Source organism: Saccoglossus kowalevskii, chromosome 2 (genome assembly GCF_978046115.1).
Source record: "Saccoglossus kowalevskii chromosome 2, keSacKowa6.1, whole genome shotgun sequence".
Lineage (NCBI taxonomy): Eukaryota > Metazoa > Hemichordata > Enteropneusta > Harrimaniidae > Saccoglossus > Saccoglossus kowalevskii.
Window position 1 is genome coordinate 16,215,936 of NC_140642.1, and position 22,183 is coordinate 16,238,118.

The 22,183-nt window shown below is 33.2% G+C and overlaps 1 protein-coding gene across 1 annotated transcript in view; it reads right to left on the minus strand.

Moving 5' to 3' along the window:
• LOC102808655 (CDAN1-interacting nuclease 1-like) overlaps positions 1-22,183 on the minus strand; it is an 84,393-nt gene that overhangs the window by 51,512 nt on the left and 10,698 nt on the right. The window contains exons 6-8 of the mRNA XM_085506567.1: positions 20,104-20,183; positions 9,432-9,481; positions 2,615-2,682 (exon numbers count right to left, since the gene is read on the minus strand). Of these exons, the coding sequence (XP_085362693.1) occupies positions 2,615-2,682; positions 9,432-9,481; positions 20,104-20,183 (198 nt within the window). The remainder of the gene's footprint in view (positions 1-2,614; positions 2,683-9,431; positions 9,482-20,103; positions 20,184-22,183) is intronic.

The following is a 22,183-nucleotide window of genomic DNA, read 5'->3' on the forward strand; positions in this document are numbered from 1 at the left end:
ATGCAGTGCAAGTATGAGGTAAAGAAAGTTGAATTACCTCATATGTATTATGGGGAGTATCAGATTGCAGTGTAGGTATGGGATAAAGAAATAGAAATTTACTTTTCCCATGACAACATACTTATGTTACATTATGGGATGTTTACGATTGCAGTGCAGGTAAAGAAATCTTAATTTACTTTTTCTGTGAAAACCTACTTATGATGTATTATTGGAAGTATCTGATTGCATTGTAGGTCTGAGGTAAGAAATAGTAATTTTACTTTTTCCATGACAACATACTTGTGTTGCATTATGGGAAGTATCTGATTGCAGTGTAGGTCTTAGGTAAGAAGTAGTAATTTTACTTTTTCCATGACAACATACTTGTGTTGCATTATGGGAAGTTTCCAGTGCAGGTACGAGGTCAAGGCATTAGATGCCTCTTCTAGGACACAGCATATTAGGAAGCATCAAGGGAAACAATTTATTGCAGTTCAGGCATGAGGTAATGAATAAAGCATTAAACTGTTGTAACCATAATGGAAAAATAGATTTGTTCAAATGATAGATTCCAAAAATGCATTTAAATACACACAAAACAATAAACTTGGTATATTTATGTGCAGGTTTTACAACTGTACACCTTATAACAAGCTTCACCCAGGAGACATATAATAATGGGTTGCTAAGGGTTTCACACATTTAAACAAATTGCATTCTATACCTAGATGGGAGTAAAACAATATTTATTGAAATGGAAAATGTATTCATTTTTATCATGTGTAACATAATACTGAGTATACATTGCAAGTTTGAATGAATTTGGTCAATACAAAGCTTAAACATTGAAAAAAAAAAAAAAGTAATTTGCACCCCTATTTTGAGATATGATGTGACACAGATGAACAGATGCAGGGAACCAAATACACCAGTCCTCATATCGGACAGTGTCCTGTGATGAGAGCTAAAAATTAAAAGAAGCACTCATATGTTCACAGTGCTCACCAGTAACAAAGAACTAATCTATCATGTTTAAATGTGTCCCACAAGTATTATGGAAAAACTTGTACTGTATTATTTTGCTTGTACCAGTCATAATTAAAGGATTATTACTATTATATATACTCAATCTATTAATCAAACAAAACTCATTAGCTGCCATGGTGGGACATAACACTGGGGTGAACACTGCTCTGTTTTATAATGTATATGCATAATTTGTTTCTTTAGAAGGTGGCTAAGGGTGTTTTGGAGGCACTACTAGCCCTTCAAAAAAAATGCATAACATTTACTAGTATTCTAGCTCTGTTTTTTGAGATGCACAATGTGAAAGCAATCTGATCCATAGTACATACCAGTAATAATAACAGAGAAAAAAAAGTAGTAAAATTTGATTGTATATCTATGATTTGCAGTCTGTGGTTTATTCCAGATCACCTACAAATGTATGTATCAAGTTTAATTTAAATCTAATAATTGAGATATCAAATTATGCATGGATTTTTATCTGCAAGTTATTATTCAAGAACACCTATGTACAAGTTTCATTTAAATTTGATGAGTGATACAGGAAATATCTGTGAACACCTATAAATTAGCTAATTTATGCAAATTATGTAATTAGTATGCACACAAATAAACCCTAAACATATGTGGCTTTTACAAGATCATCTATATAATTAAAATTTAATTTCATCAAAATCTGATGCATGGTGTTTGAGATCTGTCAAACAGCTAAAAATTGGTGGGAAAACTGAAAACTGACTAATTATTGTGCAAATCTAGTAATTAATATTCACAGATATAAACAAAAATCCAATCTGGACTGTGCATTGTCCCAGAGCATTTATATGCCAAGTTTTCTTGAAATCCTACAAGTGGTTCTTGAGATATCAGTGGAACAGGCAGACAGACAGACAGACAGACAGACAGACAGACAGACAGACAGACAGACAGACAGACAGACAGACAGACAGACAGACAGACAGACAGACAGACAGACAGGAAGGAAGGCTTGCATTGTGTGCTTTGCGGAAACAAGTCTAAAATTTAAATTATTCATTTTAATTCCAAAAATTGCATATTAATGAAACATTATGGAAATATACTTAGTTACAGACATTTTAGGTGAGCGGATGTAAATTTCAAGCAATCAAAATTGTAGCCCTAAGCGGTACACTCCATTTCTTATGAAAAAAATATGACCTAACCAACATGTGCTCAATTCCTCATTAATTCTGGTTAAGACTTGTCAGTTTGGTATAAATTGAATATTGAAATAAATTGAGGAAAGAAAAGCAATAAAATTTCACCTTATTTTAGCAAAGGTAATTAAGAAAGTCAGAAGGACCAACCCCATTAGCACCCTTGTCAACTATGGTCGCCTAGCCCGAGACAAGTCTACTTCATTCTGTCATAATATTTTGGTTCAAAATCCTAAACAGTTTTGATCACAACAAGTACAATCACAACACAGCAATGCAATGTGAACAACTGGCATTTTGGTCCATTAGTATCACAGAGATTGAGGAAAGAAATAGTGACTGAAGAAAAAGAGACAAAGGAAAAACTTTTCCTGAAACTGGTACCAAAATACAGGATTAAATCTCCGTGTATAACGAAATAAACTTACCAATAAAAGCTATTCCTCTGTTGTGAAGCTTCTCGCGGAGAATGTATTCATACTCGGAACCTACTGAGCTGTAACAAAGCAGTCAAGGAACATAAAAGCATGGAACAAAAAAACCCCACTAATTTCATTTCTGATTTCCTATTAAGAAACATCTAATTGTCTATTAGCATATTTAGAGGTCAACAGTCAATGTGGTCAATACTAATCAAACCACCAACGTCCGAAGATGACAAAATAATCAATAACTCTCGGTAACTGGTAAGCTGACATTTAAACGTAAATGTGACAATAGCCAAAATGAATGGGGGAAAAAAAAACACCCAGAAGGTGATGTGTTACAACAGATTGATCAACATGCCTAAAGGCCAAAGTATCACATTATATCCACCACTGACCATACTCGCACATTCACACACAAAAAACAGTGACACAACCAAAATCAATATTTTCAATTTAATATGGAGAAAATTTATTTTAATAATTTTGCCTGTTGAATATGTGATTATTATTTTCTTTGTATTAGTTCATTTTTGATTTAAATATAAGCTGATTCAAAATGTAGATTGTGACTAAAATAAAAATGCAGAAAAAAAGTTACCAAAAAAAAAAAATTAATGTCAGAAAGAAACGGTCAAAATTTAAAAAATTAGTTATTCGACACAAATATATATATGTGCAAGGAAACTGATTAAGATATTGATTTGCTAGCAACGGGAAATTTTAAATTACATATGATGAACAAGGACCATGAATGTTGAATACGTGCATAGATGAGTGTCACCAAGACACTATGTAAACAGGAAAAAGCTACGTGCTTCAGAGCAGGCGGGTAATAATCCTTGAGGTTGCATTGAGAGTATGTGCACTCTTTATAGCTGTAAGCTGACCTGCCAGGATGACACTGAGAAAGAAATATGAAATATTGACGCAATAGGGAGGGAGAATTAACAGCGATATTGGTTAATGCCTATTTTGTCATTTCAAGCAATCTATAGAAAAGTGATTGGTGTGTGGAAAAAGCACTCAAAAACGCACTTACCACCCACCCTAGCATGCATAAATGCCTGGTGCTAGCATCATCATAACTGCCTATATAGATAATTACTAAAGATAATGGAAAGCAAATGATGCAAAGGCCAATAAGTTCATCACTTTGGGATCTAGTTCACTTTTCCCTTTATCTTCCACATGGAACACCAGGATGCATTTCACGGCAGTAAATCAAAATTTTCGCTCTCAGACTTCACTGCAGCAATGATCAAATTTTATGAGAAAACTGTGACCCCTACCGAGTCGTTTCCCACATATTATTTCCTAATCAAAACCAACTATCAGTAGTCCCTGCCATTTGCGTCTCCCCAGCAGCATTTTACCATGGAGAAAAATTGATGGTTATGGAAAATAGTATTCCCAAGGAAATTGCTGATATTAAGCAATAAACGCTGATTTTTTTTTCCTCTCTGCAATTACCTGAGCTTATGAGCGAAACAGTAAAGCTCAGCGTCAAAGCGTCATGTACATCATAAAAACTAATATTGTGCTGGACTAATGAGATTGTGCAGACTGATATAACAGTTGGAAAAAAAACAATGCTGTGCCCCCCATTTCCAATTTTATTGCACAATTTTGTTGTATTTAAGATAAGGACATTCATCATGGCAGAATGGACTTTTTTTTTTATCACAATGCACTATATAAAAAGTCATCTATGGGGAATCCGGTTTTATCCCTCCTTCTTATACTCAAAAATGGAAATATCATTTGCTTTGCCTCATTGATCTGATTTCTGATGCCAATCTAGTATAATAATCTGGTATCATAATGGAATATACAATCAAAACCGGAATGATTTATATGCAATCAAGGGGAAAAATTACAGTTTTTTTTTTCTAGTGCGAAGATTACATTTGCTGATGAAACGTTTGCAATTCATGTTTTATTATACGTTGTAGCCTTCTTCCCCATTAACTCTTAGGAAATATAATAGCACTGTGGATTATTCCCATATCAATACAGGCTCTCAATGCTTTGAGAAAACTCTACAATTTGTTTACCTTGTGATACACGCATACAGGTGTAAAGTGCATTGTTTGAATCACCAAAGAGTCATAGGAAGAAAGTTCTTTGTAAAATACTGGGTTTAATTTTAGCAATTTGATGTTGCAGACTAATAAAGATTAGAATAATTATGTCCAGCATGATTAACAAATAAACAATTCTTGCATGTTTAATGAAAAGGAATTTTGCTATATTAAAGATGAATGCAAGCTCAAATATAGGTTGATTTTAAAAATACTATACTAAACTCGCACAGATTTATTTATTATATTCTAACGTTTTTAACAGGTCAATTATGTAAACACAGGAGCTTTTAATTGAGCAAATATGGTATTGTGGGTATCTTTTCATTCATCCTTACAAGCATTACTCAAATATGCATAGTGTATTAAAATTACTTTATTTTCGCTTGCAAATAATTTTTCGATATTTTGAAATAAAATTCAGCGAACATACATTTTTACTATATTTTACATTCAACTCATCAAAAATCAGTGAAAATGAATTTCATACAAAACACCCAAAAAGTCTTTTAAGCAAAAATTAATTTCAGCTAAAATAAATTATTTTACAGTACGTAGAATTTAGAATAATTCGTGCAGTGCCATGTTTTGGCTTAAAAGTACAAGTTCTGTTTGTGGAATATAATTTATCAACACACTGATGGCTGAAAGCCTCCATTGATGAATAGGAAAAAATAGCGCCAGCAGGACATGTGTTAACTTTGCTTTGGTACAATATGTTGAGTGTTTTCATCTACTTTTAGTTTCAATTTTAAAATCTTAGTCACGAGTGATACAAACAAATTTGAACCACTTAAATGTATGGCACTGAGTCCTGGTTTAACAAGGCTTGTTATACCAACAGTTTTAAAATGCAAATTTGTTATTAAATTGTCATCACTCACCATATGCTATTGTGACAGTATGGCTATTGAACAATCCTGCAATATGGCCAACACTAAATGCTACAGCACAATAAGAATGAATGTTATTCAAGCCATCAATTGTACTTAATACTGATGCATTAAACGAAAAAAAAAAAGTATTATTACAAAATTTACAGATTCACTTAATAACATGATTGTCAACCGAGTTTGATGCAGAGTTTTTATACCGTTTGAAAAGTAGAAAATGAAGAAGATTGGTTGCTTAACACATATGTAGAATCTTTTGTTGGGTGTATTAGTCTATCAAAATAACAATAAAATGGAACATTAGATAGCAATTACTATAAAAGGAAAATTGACTTAGCATATATAACGCAACAAAACAGATCAATGTCCAGTCGCTCAACAGTTTTAATAATTAAACCAAAGTAAACAAAAGATATTGAGCAAATCTTAGTGAAAAAAACACAAAAACAAATCATTTGTGATTGAAACTATTCATTTTTTCAAGCTTATTTGGATAATATTGGGTGGATCAACTTCCTATGAACAAACACCCATCTGCACATTGAGAAGTCTTTGTCCACTAACCGAGGACAGAAACAGAGACAGCACAATGCAAAAACTCTTCAGACTAACCCTTTTCACCTAATACATTCTATGAAAGACTATTCATGAAACACTATTTTTTTGTGAAGAATAATTTCTGCAAGACTTTTGTAAAAAAAAAAAATTGCTATTCACATTATTCAGCAACCCTTCTGGTGGGTAACAACAATTTTAATATCAAAGTAATCTTAAATTAATTAAAAGAGTTTGAATTTGAACAAAAACACAAAGTTAAAACATTTTTTTCTTTTACTCATTAAGTTATAAATTATAGCACAATGAACAATTTAATAAAGTTTGTAGAATTCCTAACAACTAATAATTACCTACCGGTAGTTACTACAGTTTTATGAAAACAAATGGTTTGAAGAATTTATCATTGGTTCATTTGTTGCTTTACAGTAAGCAGGAGAAATTGGAATTGACAGCATTTAAGATACATTGTTGAGGCACAATTGTTAGCAGCCACATAGATATGCAAATCAATAGCAATAAAGACCCAATCTGAAGCCATATAAATAAGATATTTTCAATCAAAAAGACTACAGGATTAGTTTTTAAAGGGTTTTACACATGGTTTAATAATTCAAACAGAAATTATCATTGCAACTGTCACAGCCTTAGAAATGAAAGTGAAAGAGACAAAATTATCAACTGATGGACAAGAAAGATGTGGGTCATATTAGCTACATGGGAAGAAAAACTAATATTAAAAGCCATATTTATAATGACAAAGTGGATTACAAGGTTAAAATAACTTCTAAGTTGTTTATGAAATAAAATGTTTTATTTCCTTATTAGATCGTTTTTTTTTTCACCCCCAGGCATTTATTAATGGATGCAAGCCAATTGTCATGACAACCTATGTGTGCTTACATCCATCCCCTATTCAGCAGCCCATCTGTTATCACCTTGACAACCATTTCCTTATTCTTTAGCATCCTGAATTTGATATTCCATTTTGTATATCAGACTTGTTGTCAGCATGTCCATTAGGTATTTGCAGAGAAGCAGATCATGTGAAGAGGAAACAAATTGAAAACGAGGCATACTATGCAGTTCTCATAGATCAGGATGTTTCACCACTACAGGGTCAGTTTAGAGAGCTGGGCCACTGCCCTCAGACTGCATATTTCATAATTTTTTTACAGCTTCTTTGTTATTAGCTTTCTTTGTAAACAGCAGGCATTAGATTGAGTTGCTTCATGCTACACTGCCTCTTTTATTATATTTTGCCATTTTGTTCACTTTATTTCAATATTTAAAAAAAAAAAACTTTTCTCGCATGTAAAGCTGTCTTAAACTGACAACTTGTCTTCTGATGTCACAACCTACATCAAATTAGGCTGCACTAAAAAAGAAAAAATCATGGAAATCGAGTCAGAGATTATAAATAATAATTCATATAGAGTTGTTAACAATATATAACAGAAGTTGTTTAAGCCGATCAGTTAGCATTGTGGTTATTGCTAAGCGCTTATGTTCCAGGACTCAAAAACCCACTTGGGAATGAGCTTTGAAAAGGGATTCATACTCTGAGTGAGTAAGCCATAGACATAAATGAATCTGCTTCACTTAATACATTTACAACACCTGTGGGTTGGGGAAACCGTGCCTGAGGTGGTCAGATATATCTGTAATCTTTCAGTTAATTTTACCATGAATACACGATTATTTTTTGAAGTGGCTGAATTGTTAGAAGAAAAATTACAATTATATTTATCAATTTGCATTGTCGTAAAACCCATGCTTGTTGACGCCGTTACGTACAATTCACTTCAGCTATTCGTGGAGGCTCTCAGCAATTGATGTGTTAACACAAGAAAATAATTGTAAAATAAGCCTACAATGTAAAATTTAGGAACTTGAAATTGTCTTGCTTCAGAGGACCAACTAATTTACTTGTAAAAACAAAAGATTTATATCCCTATTCTAAAACAACCATTGACTGGTCATTTGCTTTCATGAAGTTTACTCAAGAATATTCAAATCATAGTTCTCCAAATAGGGCCTTTGCTGATGTATTTTTCTGAGTAAATTTACAGTTAAATAGGTATAAAAAATAATCAGGCGAGCGAGAAAGCTGAGTTTAATATGTCAAATATGGAAACAAATGTAACTCAGAGGTGTCCTGGCATATCATCCTGCAAGGTGGTTGAATTGCAAGGTAGCTGATCTAAAACAAACTAGGTGGGCCAAAAAAGAGGACTTATGTTATGGTGAAATATAAAACTAACCGACAAACCTGATCAGTGCAGTCACATGCTACTGTAGAATTCCTTATTTTATCTGGTATTTGTCATGATTGATGAAATCACATATTTTGAATAACCAAAACTAAAATTTGGTTCCCTTTCATACAGTCAAAACATCATGATTTAGGCTGGCCTAAAGCATCTTTTTTTCTTTGCAATACAGATTTGTTACGTTAGAAGTGTCCAGCTTTGCAGACCTCAACAAGTTGTTTCTTCTCAGAGGTTTTCTGTATTTATGTAGTAAATCTCAACAAAGACGTAATTTGCATCATTGGAATGGTGTCTTAAATCATCCTGGAGTTCTCACAACTAATTTGAGTCGTGCATAGTGATGAGAGTGGACACAATGATTGTTGTTGTAGTTTGAAAATCCATCCACAGTAGTCTCAATTATCTTTTTACTAGTGCTGCCGTTCTATCTATTATCTATCTATTTCAGTATCTGCTATTCGGGCTGAGATCGTTTCATGTCCATATAACAGTCAATGAATTTATTAACTAAAATTAGGTTTATGTTCACGCATGAAATTTTAGTAAGCCTAAGGCTGGTCTTATTCATAAGTTCTTACAATTCATCGTCAACAGCATAGTGCTTAGACCTGACACTTCAGGACACATACATTATGGAGGGAGTTGTCATCAGTATTCCATTGCATCATTTTCACACAAATTCACCCAAGCATGCCGAGGAACAGTTGACCACATGCTGCAATGGTGAACAATTCCCAAACAAAATTAACATATACATAAATTATGTTTGACAGACAGGAGAATGAATATACATGTAACCCAAGTTATAAAGGTTCTTGATCCGAGCAAAAATGACTATTAATAAGAACACATCAACACTCAACACATATACGTATCGCAAAATTAAAGCTGTTTTAATACAGTGTATCCCTCAACACAATAGAAATAATAATGAAGTACCTACAAATAGCTACAAATTGTGACACATGACAGTACTACTGTTCACGTGACTGTATCATAACACAACAAAGGATACTGTTTGATATTATCTACCAATGGACCATAGTTAGCATCATGCAGGATACACTGAAAATAACGAGCATATTAGTTTAGATACATAAGTAGAACAGTACTGGCAATCATGTAATGTATTCGTGTAATGTAACATAAATTTAATACCCATTGTTGAATGTATGTACGAAAACAGACGAAGTAATGACATTACATAGACCCAGGCAGTTTTAAATGCAAGATTTTATTGTAGTGCGTGTTCACAAACATGTTCCATAATGAATATATCAAAGAGATGAATGTGCAATCAATCAAAATGTGTCACAGACTCGCATCTTTTAAATATATATCAGATTCAAATAAAGTTCAAATGCCTGATATAGAGTTCCCTAAAAAGTTCGTCTATCTTGGACCAAAAACACATGCATATGTGTGATATAATGCCGCTTGAACATGAATGGTCAAAACCAGTGTCAGTGTTATAGCTCGTGCAGAAAGTGCATTCTTTAAAACGATGATTATACATCTGACATTGAAAATAATAGATTTCAACTATCCCTATAAATCTGAAGACGTATTATAGTGTGTTAAAATGTATTATGGCGGGGGGAGGGGGGGGTGCTACAAATATTCCAATTTTAAATATGCCTTGTTCTTTGTGAGCAGTTTACAATGATAAACAATCACTGTTTCATTTATTCTAATGTGTTTACAGCCCATAAACTTTCACTGTTCTTAAGAGTGCAGTTGGAGGGAAGTTTCAACATAAAAATATGATGTTTAATTATGTCTGACACAACAGTATTTTATCATATTCGATTGGTATTGATCGACTATGATAAGGCGAGACTTTTTTTATTCCTTGTTTCTCGAGTTTTTATAAAGCAATTTTTTTGAGGAGGGCGGGAAAAAAAATAAAAATTAATTCTTTTTTTCCATTAGATTTGTGTGATTCTCAAAGAATTGTAAGTGAGATCATTGAAATGAAATGAAATAAAATTTTATTCCATGTATAACCTTGTTTCTCATCTGCGTGAGACTTCGGTACTTAGATCATGATACTCCCATGAAAATGCAACTTTGGTTTGTTATGCGACGGGCGAAAAAAAAAATGAAGAGAAAAATAAGTTTTTTTTAGCAATTGTTTGCACATACAAGTCGGCGGGCGCGGGAAACTACGCTGAAATAAAATTTAATTTTCATTTCATTTTCGGCTCCTGTTCATTCGGCGGGTTCGCGAAACAAGGGATAATAAAAGTCTGGCCTAAACGTTCACTGACAACTGACTTTTTTTTAAGATACTTCAAAGTAAAAAATGGAAGCTGGAACATTATCCCTTGATAATTCAAGATGTGTGGGTGCCTTCCTCATACATGTATGGACATTTTGCATCACAAATTTAAATACTTTTCTTTGTTTACATCATAAATAGAATCATGTCACAGACAGACATTTCATGCTTACATTATGATATTCTCGTACAAAATCACACTCGCATTAACCTCTGCTATACAATGGTTCACACTCCTACTGTACTGTCTTCATGCCCACCTTACAGTACACTTAATAAAACTTGATATCTTATTTCCATCAAGCTCGTTAGTTGATATATAGTCACCATTTGACGTATAACTGAATCCCCCATTCCGGTATCAAGGGTACTCGGCTGCTAATCAAAATCTCACAACCATAAAACACTGGAGTCACCAAGTCAAATATATGGATGTGCATTTTGATGCATATTCCCCAAGATCCATGAATCCAAACATGCGTATACATACAGGTTTCAAACACATTCATGCTTATAAGCACAACCAATTTATCTCAGTGATTAAACCATTCTACCTGTGTCTTTTTGTTACAGAAATGTAATTTACATAAGCATGAATAATTCACAAAATAAAATGCAGTTGCCATAAATCCAATGACATGGGGCCGATCATAGATGATCCCTATAGTCTGGATTTACTGTAAATTACTAAACTCCTACAGTGTGGTGCTTTAATACTAAGAACATCAATAAGAACAGATCTACCATACTGACCCTATTAGAGCGTATCTCATATAAACATGTAAACTTGTGGGTTCAAGCCCAAAATATTACTCACTCATCCCAAAGTTGCTAGACTATTTCACATGTTTAAAAAGTTACAAATGCACTGAAAAATGGACTTTACACAGTACAGCTACTGGTATTTTTATGTTTTTCAAGATAATTAACGTCACACAGTAAACACACATTTGAAAATGTTAAACAAAAAAAAATGTTGCTGCCAACTATTCATACTTATACACAGTTTTTTCAGTTGGCTATTTTTAATCTGATCTGAAAAACAAAATGGCATGCATCAAGGTCCCATACTGTCCAATGTATGTACTAAGTTTGAACAAAATCTGGCTCCTGAATGCCAGAAATGCCCGATTTTGATGATTCTTCAGCACAAAAATGGTTGCCATTTGGCCATTTTGAATTAGATTGTCAAACCAATACACCTGTATATCTATGACATGATGTATACTTGAACATAAACAGTCAGAGATATGGCATTAGCACCGAATTGAAACAAAATGGCTGTCAGTCGGCCATATTAAATCCAATTTGAAAAACAAAATGACGTGCATCAAGGTCCTATAATGTCCAATGTTTGAACAATATCCATCTGTAAACAGCCCAGAATTCAGTTCTAGAATGCCAGAAATGCTGCATTTTGATGATTTTTAGCACAAAAATTACTGTCATCCTGAACCAGATCATGAAACAAATTGATGTTTAAATGAGGACTAATAAGCATTGTCCGAAAAAATAACATTGGTCAAAAGTTGTTGGATAGACGAAACCCAAACGTTTCAGATTACATCACGGGCTGAAAATGAGTTCAATTACAATTCACATTTTGTTACCCGCGTGTAAACTGTCGGTGTTTTGGGAAGATTAAATATTATGATTTAGACTTCGTAACTGGGAGTCGCCTGAAGAGAAACAGTCATGGTCAATCCATAACTTCAGGCTCATAACATGTTTGAGCACCAACTGCATTTGATAAAAAACTGCAGTTTCATCGCATGGCAACAGCGACATCAATGAAGAACAAAGAGATTATAACTCTGAGTCATTAACATATTTGGAACAAAAGCTACCCATATACATGTATAAAGGAAGAGGGGTGATTAAGATCATTAAAAACTATTTGTACAAGACGAATTCTGGTGAAACTAAAATTTGGTTATTACATCACGCTCTTAATAATATAAAATGTAACCATTGTAATATTTCTAGGAACACGACGTCTGCAGAACGGCAAATAATTAGAATCATAATTACTGCAGTTTTACTGAAAAACACAGCTTGAAGATTGTAAATTTGTTTAGCTAATGAGAACAATTTCAATTACAGCTCAATTAGTTCTGCAAATACTCTTTTCTCACAATAAAATTGTTGACATGCTAGTTAAATTAATTTTCTTCTAATCTAGCCATTGACCAGTGAATTGACTGAAATGGCTGCATTGAAGGAGTTTTACAGTATTACACATGATGTAATGTTCACTGACTTTCATGTAAAGTAGGACCAACTCCAGATGTCTAATTGTACATGTTAGAAGACCCTTGGGTTCATATAGTCATAGAAGGAAACTAATCATAAAAGGGAACCACTCTGGTGGTTCACTCAAGGGCATTCCTGAAAAACTAGCTGCTCCCTTAAAATCCAGTAACAACACTAAAAGGCAAGGTTATCTTTGGTGGATGCAACTGTACATGTATTAAGACATCAAAATCAAATTTAAATCCCAATCAAGATAAAGTATAAAACATCATTTTTTTTTTACTGATGCTATCTGAGCTGAACATTTTTACAGGTATTATCTCCGATCAGATAAAAAAAATTTGGTGCATTTACACTATAGATGGAAAGCACTCCTTTTTATTGTACTTGTGTTATTTTATGAGCACTTTGGGAGGTGGTGGTGATACCCCCATCCCCATAAAATGAGAACACTATCATAAAGTTGCTGATTAAAATGCATAGTTTTGTTCCAATATATAATTTTTAATTGAGTTTTTTTTTTTTTAATCAGGTGATTCAGGTAATATTTTGTAACTTTTATTCAATTAATTTTTGCTAGTATTGTACGCTATTACAAAATACAAGAAGCAAATGGAAATGGATAAAGCACCTTACATCAAGAATATATCAAGTTTACATAATATTACAATTAGTTCAACAGTAACTTAAAATCAGATGCTGCTTACACTGTCATGTGCAGTCCTGGCGTAGCTTAACCTCTAAGCTGGCTACAGCTGACTTTGCCTTTCCATAAAAACTTATATTTATTATTAAAGCAAATATCATAGCTATCAATAATTTTAACTTGTTCTTTCTAGTATTTCCACATATTACTAAGACGAGACATATTTTAATAGGTAGATTACTCGACAGAATTTACATATGTGACATTATTGAAAGCAAGTTAAGCCAGCTTATAGCTATCTGAATGTAAAGTTATGCTCAGACCATACTGTGGTGACTACGGTACGATGAATTCAGTATTGTGATGGTAATTTGAACACACATGTCATTCATAAACGTATCAGCTTATAACAGAATAAATACAGTAGTTGATTTCTAGCTATTCACATTTTGAGGGATCAGGTGGATTCCTGGGACATACCCCGGGGATACCTTGCTCGTGTTACAGTGTTAAATCCATGTCATCCTCTGTGAATTTGATTATCTGTTCTGCTAGTTAGTGGTTTATTTAGCGAACATGTAAGTTATCCTAATTACATATTGCAATTTGTGTATCTAGTATAGAACAGTACAGTTTATATACTAAATACATAATGTATGATTACAAGGAAAATTACAAATCTTTTTATTATATTCTGTATTGTATACAAGACAACACAAAGAATGTCATTTCACCTACATACTGTGTGTCTAAGTGATCAGCAATGGTACATAAAAGAAAAAGGTTTGACATCAGCTGCCACCCTAAAAATCACTAATAATTATTATATGACTGGATAAAAATGGTCAAAAATATACTTTTTAACCCAAAATTAATACTAAAAAAAGAACTATACCTATTTATTACAACTCAGAGAGTTTTCCCATTTTAGTAGACAAATAAAGCATGCATGCGATGGTACAGTGTGTTTTCACATATTGCAATGTTACCATAGACAAAAATCAAATGGCAATTTTGACAAGATATGACACTTGTGTAGACTGGACACATAGAAATTATACTGACAACACATGCTCATTTTACAAGATTGAACTTTTTTGGGCACAGTGACTTCACAAGCAACTCAGAATATGTACTTCAGGTATGCACTATCCTTGCGCATGAGCAAAATACATCTGGTGTATGCGTTATTATGACTAAAAAGCACATTGTGTATAGGGCATTCAATAAAACATATTGAACTGAGAAAAACAAAAGAACTAAGTAGCCTGGAATCCCAGTGCGCTCAGGAATGGTCTGGTGAATCGCCACGTAAATATGCAGACAACACAGAATTCTGTGTCATCACTGATTGGCTGTCACCATGATTTCTATACATTACCACGGTAACTCACCTGTGCAGACTGAGCCGTACATAAGGCCTACCAATTCTATTATGATTTTTCAAAGACTCAAAATAATAGACGGCATCTAGTCTAGCATACGTCAGAGGTACATTACTTGGGGTTTGCAACTACAGTGACATGATACCAAGATCCTGTTTCGATCTTGCTCTCGCATAAGCATTCCAACTCAGAAAAATACGAATGCGCATGCCTGAGGTAACTAGCACACTGGGATGTCCAGGTGGATCAAAATAGGTGCTCACGATATGACGGATTACGATAACTACATTTTCTGTACACTTTCGATGTATTACATTTTTTCACTATGAATGTGGTAATACATGTTTTATTGTTTTATTACAAACCGCCTATGTCATGTCAGAAGGTCGTAGCATCAGTCTCGCTATCTACGAGATGAGACTTGAATGGGATCTTGGCATGATGTCACCATACAGTACTATGCAAGTTGCAAACGGCAAGTAATGTACCTCTGCATACGTGCAATAAAATATGTCCGTAATACATATCCGAGAAAAGACTAACAAATGTAAGTTGCAACAAGACTTGGCCTAAAATGGCCTAAATCTGTCATTATTTGAGTAGATGCTAGAATTGAAATACAAATATAGCTTAGATGCAATGTTATCAGTCTATGTACGATATTAAGACAATGCACACAATGTAGAACCTGACAATTTTCAAGAAAAAAGGTTGCAAACACATAAAAGTATAAGCAACTCAAAATCAGTTCATTATTTTAAAGATGACCATATTGAATCAGACCCCCCAAACAGAATGTTGCAGTTATCTTTGTGCCAATTTTGAACAACTGCAGTCCAGACTCCTTCTGAAAAATATTAAAACATTATGCAACCATTTGAAACAAAATAATAAACAGTAAAGTACCATATATATACTATACTGAGTTTGAATGAAATAATGGGATTTTAGAAATAATCGGGTGTCGAGTTGGCCATACTGGGTTAAATAAAAGCAAAACAGATAAATGAACATTGTTCAGTCTATCTACTAAATTACTGAACACATTCTGTCAAACTATAACAGAAATTAGAAAACACAAGAAAACAAGCAAAACTGAAAACTAATCTTTAAATGTCCAGAAATTGAGGTAAGATTATAGAAACAACACAGAGATTCAGAGATGCATGTACACAAAAGTGATAGGGACCCATTTTCTGACTATGGGGATTGTAGGTAGCATGTGCCAAATTCAAATTTTGCAGCAGTGAGCAAGTTACTGCACACATATGCACAGCATTGTGGGAGATAACCTTCAATTATATATAACGAAAAAATGTTATCACCCTGGAAACTCACTAAATTATATGTCAATTTTCCGTAATATATTAGGATTAATATCAATCACAATGCATGAATTTTTCATCCCATGTCACCAAGTAAATTTTGAGATATGAAGAAATGATCACACCATGGAAACGAATGCGAATTTTGAACATTTTCCATGACATTTCAGTTTTTGTATTTTGAAAAATCATCCGATAACCTTCATTCATGGTATGAACCCCTAATAAATAAAGTATGATGAACATACATGACATATAATCTCATACATTGACTTGACCCTTCATAAAAGGTTGATAAAATAATATTATTACTTGATAATTTACTACGTCACCTACCTGTGAGCAACTTACTTAATTTTCAATACTATGAATTTTCACGATTTGATAACTCCATGGAATTTGTCATGACAAATTTTGAAAGGTTTTTGAGGCAAGGAACCCAGGAAAATTTTCACCGTTACAAAATTTCATAATTTTCATAGACAAGCAAAATTCACAAAAATTTGTCCCAAGCAAAATTAAATTGGTTTACTGAATACAATAACTGCAAAATGACAATATGGTTTTACCTTGACTGAGCTAATATAGGTTCAAGTGCAATAATATAAATGACAGAATCACATTCATTAGTTGAAAATATAATTACCTTTGCAAAGTACAATAGTATAATCAGGTATAAGATAACTTCTTTTCTATCACGATTATCACATACATTTTTTATGTTTTTCTTTTTTGCTGTGCATATTCTGCCTCACAGAACCCACTTTTGAATAATCAATTAAGAAATGAATCCGCCTCATAAATTCAATATCCTTTCCATTGTGCAATAATTTTATTACGGTGATAAAGATTCCTGCAAAGAATCTTGGGATTACTTCGGTTTTTTTCTCTCCTGGACTAAAATCAATTGAAGCTGAAAACACATTGGCCGATATTAAAAAAGATAAGTAGACAGGCTGTCTGATCAATGTACATTTCTACTCGTCAGTACACTCGTAAATTGGAATTTTTACTTTATTGCCCAAGAATCATGGCAGCACCAACCATTTTTTTTTATTAAATCCTTCACTGAGTGAGTATGTGCAGTTTTAGGCAACACAACCAATAAGACAATGAACAACCCAGATGAAAGTTGAACATCAAAGCACCATAGTTCATATTTTATTTTAGCTTGATTTGATTTAAAGACAGCGAAAATAAATTCCAAGTGAAAATATAGTACTTTTACAGTATGAACAACCTGAAAATGTTAAGAAACTCAATCAATGTGCTTTTGATATATGACCAGAATATGCAAATAAAAATTGAATTCTGTCAACTAAATTGGCCACCTGTCAGCCATTTTGGATTACAGATCAACAAATTAAATTTTATCCTGTGCATAATACTAGTCTATGGTATAACAACACAATCTTTGTGAACCAAAGTTTAGAAGACTCTGTTAATGTTCTTTTGAGAGTAGAGCAGTTGTAACAATATACCCAAAAAGAATGGGGAAAGCAGCTTTTCTTTCAAAATCTACTATCATAAAATGCACACTGTCACTGTTGCAAGTTTAAATAAACTTTATATAGTGATTACACTGCATAAGAAGAATTGATCAAATTAAGAATTAGTGACATCAAAATAGTTACCAGTATATCAGTTTCAATCATATTATTACAAATTACTGACAAGATGTTACCAAATATTCAAAGTAATATCAGAGAAATCATTTTTGGGAACAATATGACTGCCAGTCAGCCAATATAAATTAGATATAAAAATTGTACGAACTACATACTAAGTTTAGTGTGAATTTTTGGAGAAAATGAAGAGGTCAATGCACAAACAAACATACATACAAACACACTGAATGTAAAACTTAAGCCCAGACTTTGTTGGGAGCAAGAAAAAATATATATATACATAACATAACCCTAACTGGACCAATGATTTTTCCAGCAGCTGATATCAATGACTATTCCAGCATGCCGAAGTGCTAGTCACAATTACTATAAATATCGAAAGAAACGTACATGTCATAAAACATACGAGCCACATCGATGCAATCAAACTCTGAACTGCATAAATTATTCAACCATGTGAAATTATGCCTAGCCACTTACTTCTAATGTACATAACATCACAAAATTTAACAAAACTAATCTCACCAGTAATCCACAGCAAAATTAGGAAGTCTGCGTACTTGTAAGCCTTGATAAGCCAAATAGAAATAGCATGTAGTAAGATAGTAAAAACAAAATCCGCTAGAGCTTGTACAAGCCATTTACAATTAAAACATGATGATTTATTGCCAAATTGCTTCAAGGTATAAACACTGCTTTAAATGCCTTATAAAACACACAGATGCAGCTGAATCAATTTCGCTGAGAGCAATTATAAACAAATTTGAGTCTAAAATTACGACCGCTGTTATTTCAATATTTTACTATATAGAATGAAAAAAAAATCCCAGGGAAAAGTTGAGCAGTAATTTAAGTCTAGTTGTGGATTTGAAATCTGGAACAAAGTACGGTTGATTTTTACCACAGCTATAGTCAATTCACGCCTTAGTTACTAAAGAACAGTACTAATATTGGTAATGAACTCTGATGTAGACACTGACCTAGACACTGAGAATACTCAGCTACAGCAAAACGTTCTTTATGGTCTAATGAACTAGCATGTGCAAACTGTTAGAATGGCTGTGCTTCTTAATTTAATCTCAGCTGCAGATCCAATACATTTCTGAGCGGAGTGAGGAAGGTGTCACAATAATCTACATCCATATGATGGATAGAGATTGATGATGTCCTCGTCTACATACTGTGGTTTTTCTATTTTCAATTCCTTTTTTTTTCAAGTGTTTATCAGAGAACCAATAGCTGGATGCTGAGATACGTAGCATCGGTATATATATTCTTCAAGAATACACAAGCTACCATGCAGACAATGCCAGAACAAATAGAGACAGTGCTGAATGCACCAAGGAATAGGGGATAAATCCTAGTGAAGTCATTTTTTGTATGAACACCAGAGTAATAAGAATAAAGAATTTTATCCCATAAGACCACCATTATAGCCCGTGTTCAAAAGTGTAGATGTGCATCTGACTCTAGTGAGCCCAGGACAGTCTCCCCCCCCCCCCCCCAACAAAAAATCTAATTATTTCACTTTGTTCCTATCGCAATATCGTATTACTTCATATTTTAAGGATATAGCATGCATTTGATGAAATTACAAACTGTCAAATGAATGTCATAAATCTTATGAACTCTTTCACTGCTGATGTAATCAATTAAAATAAATATGACATTCCATTGTAATTGCATCCTTTGGATTATCTGAGCACCATATCTGATCTATTTAGTGGTATGTAGTATGCGCTTATGTAAATGAACTGTCAGAAGGGATTACATAACATGTGCCAGTGTTGGGTTGGTATAGGAATATACAGTGTAATGAATAACTAACATGACCTATCTATGTACCATGGCTGTTATGAATTGGCCAATAAGCGTTCAATAATTCACATAGATATATGCAGTAACCTAGGTTATTGCTGGGTATGCGTAATCATCGCATGCATTGAGCAATTTATTTTTAAAATGACTATGATTGGCCAAACTCCCTACAATTTGTAACATCTGTTTAACACACAAGATTAATCATGACCACTTGATGGTTACGACTCATGACCAGACTTATACTTCACGTTCGCGATTGTATGTCATAACCATCATACTAGTATATAACCATGCTTTTTCTAATACCGAACATGCAGGCTTAACTACAAACGATTTGAAACACCATACCTGCTTCACTTCAAATGAAAGAGCCACATCTTCAATTTTCGATGTATCTTTCATCATTTGGGAAACAACACTCTTTGGAGCTAATAAAATAAAAATAAACAGGAAATTACTATACCCCTTGATTAATTCTTTGAATTTCATTACCGATACTTCTTCTATATATATGTGATGCAAAAAATAAATATCAAATATGTTAATATATTACATTTTTTATATTCTGTTTCCATTTATCTATTAAGATTCTGAGATTAAAAGTAAACAGACACTTTTTAGTATATTATGCATAATAGCAATAAAATATTGCGACAAGATTCTCGTACTCTGAATACTAAGTATGCTCATGCTTGTCAATATACAGGTAAGTTGTAAAAATTGAATCAGATAATAGTTTATTACATTATTAATATTTAATGACAGATTTACGTATTGCATAACTATCATAAGAGAATAAACAAGCATTGGCTATGTGGTTCCTGTCCGGTATTTCTTGAGTTGGATATGTTATCTTGAAGAACGAGCTTGATAATGCAAAAAAGGACAATGCTAGATCCTGCAGCCAGCCATTAGTCAGAGTTTCAATCAGATGGTACATACATCTCTCAGATGTAATTTGTTCAACTTTAATCAGATTGTCAAATAAAATCACATGTACAGCATCCCTATAATGTCATTGTCATAGTACCAAGTTTCAATCAACTTGGTCAATACAACTTTACAGGTAGAATAGATGCTAGTATACAAAATGGCCACCAACCAGCCATCATTTATCAGTCCAACAAAGGATGCTGACATAAACTAGGATGGATGAACACATAATGAGCACACCAATGGATAAGCATGCAAACCATAAGTCCCTGTTTTCCACAAAAAATAAATATAAACAAGATTAAACAGCTGTCGGCTGAGATAGCTCTGCTGTTAGCAATGCGCATGGCAATTAAAGAACAGAAGATATCATTAGAAAATGAACAAATCTGATAGAGGTCCACATGTAGTACCTATATGTATAATATATCAAAGCAATTGGACTTGTGGTTTTCAACAAGAAGTCAAAAATATCACTTTTTACCAAAAATTACAAAAATATTCATCAAAATTAGAGAATTAAAGATATCATCATGAAATGAACAAATCTGAGAGAGGTCCACATGTAGTACCTATATATGTAATATCAAAGCAATTGGACTTGCGGTTTTTAACAAGAAGTCAAAAATATCACTTTTTACCAAAAATTACAAAAATATTCACCAAAATTAGAGAATTAAAGATATCATTACAAAATGAACAAATCTGAGAGAGGTCTACATGTAGTACCTATATATGTAATATCAAAGCAATTGGACTTGCGGTTTTTAACAAGAAGTTGAAAATATCACTTTTTACCAAAAATGACAAAAATATTCACCAAAATTAGAGAATTGAAGATATCATCATGAAATGAACAAATCTGAGAGAGGTCTACCCAAGGTACATATACACCAAGTATCAAAGCATTCAGGCTTGTAGTTTTCAAGAAGAAGTTGAAAAAGTAAAACATTGACACGGACAATGACGGACGACGGACAATCACTCATATGATAAGCTCCGCTCGACAAAGTCGACAGCGGAGCTAAAAACTAGAGGATATTGTCATACACCAACATCTCAGATTATTATTCATATGTATTTTTCACCATAGACATAATGCATAAAGTTTTTATGAAATAAAATGTTGGTTTTTTTAACTAACAGTTACAAGCAGGTGCAATCCGTCTCGGTTCAGGATTTATACAGTTTGATGACTATAGAGGGCACTATTTTGATGATTTGTCAAGGTCTGTAGTACTAAGAAAGGGGGACACTCTCACTGACACATTTTTCATTTATGATTTTGAGCTTATTTGACATTTTATCAAATTTTCCTGGTTGACAAAGCATTGTAAAAATATTCTATTGTACTCTATTCAGTTCTATTCACACTGATCTAGATACAAGTTATGGATGAAACCTGGACACATTTAAATGCAATGATAGGTGTATAGAATACTAAAACCATTTGTGTAAAAATGAAAAAATATCCCTTTGCTAAAAAAATCCGCAA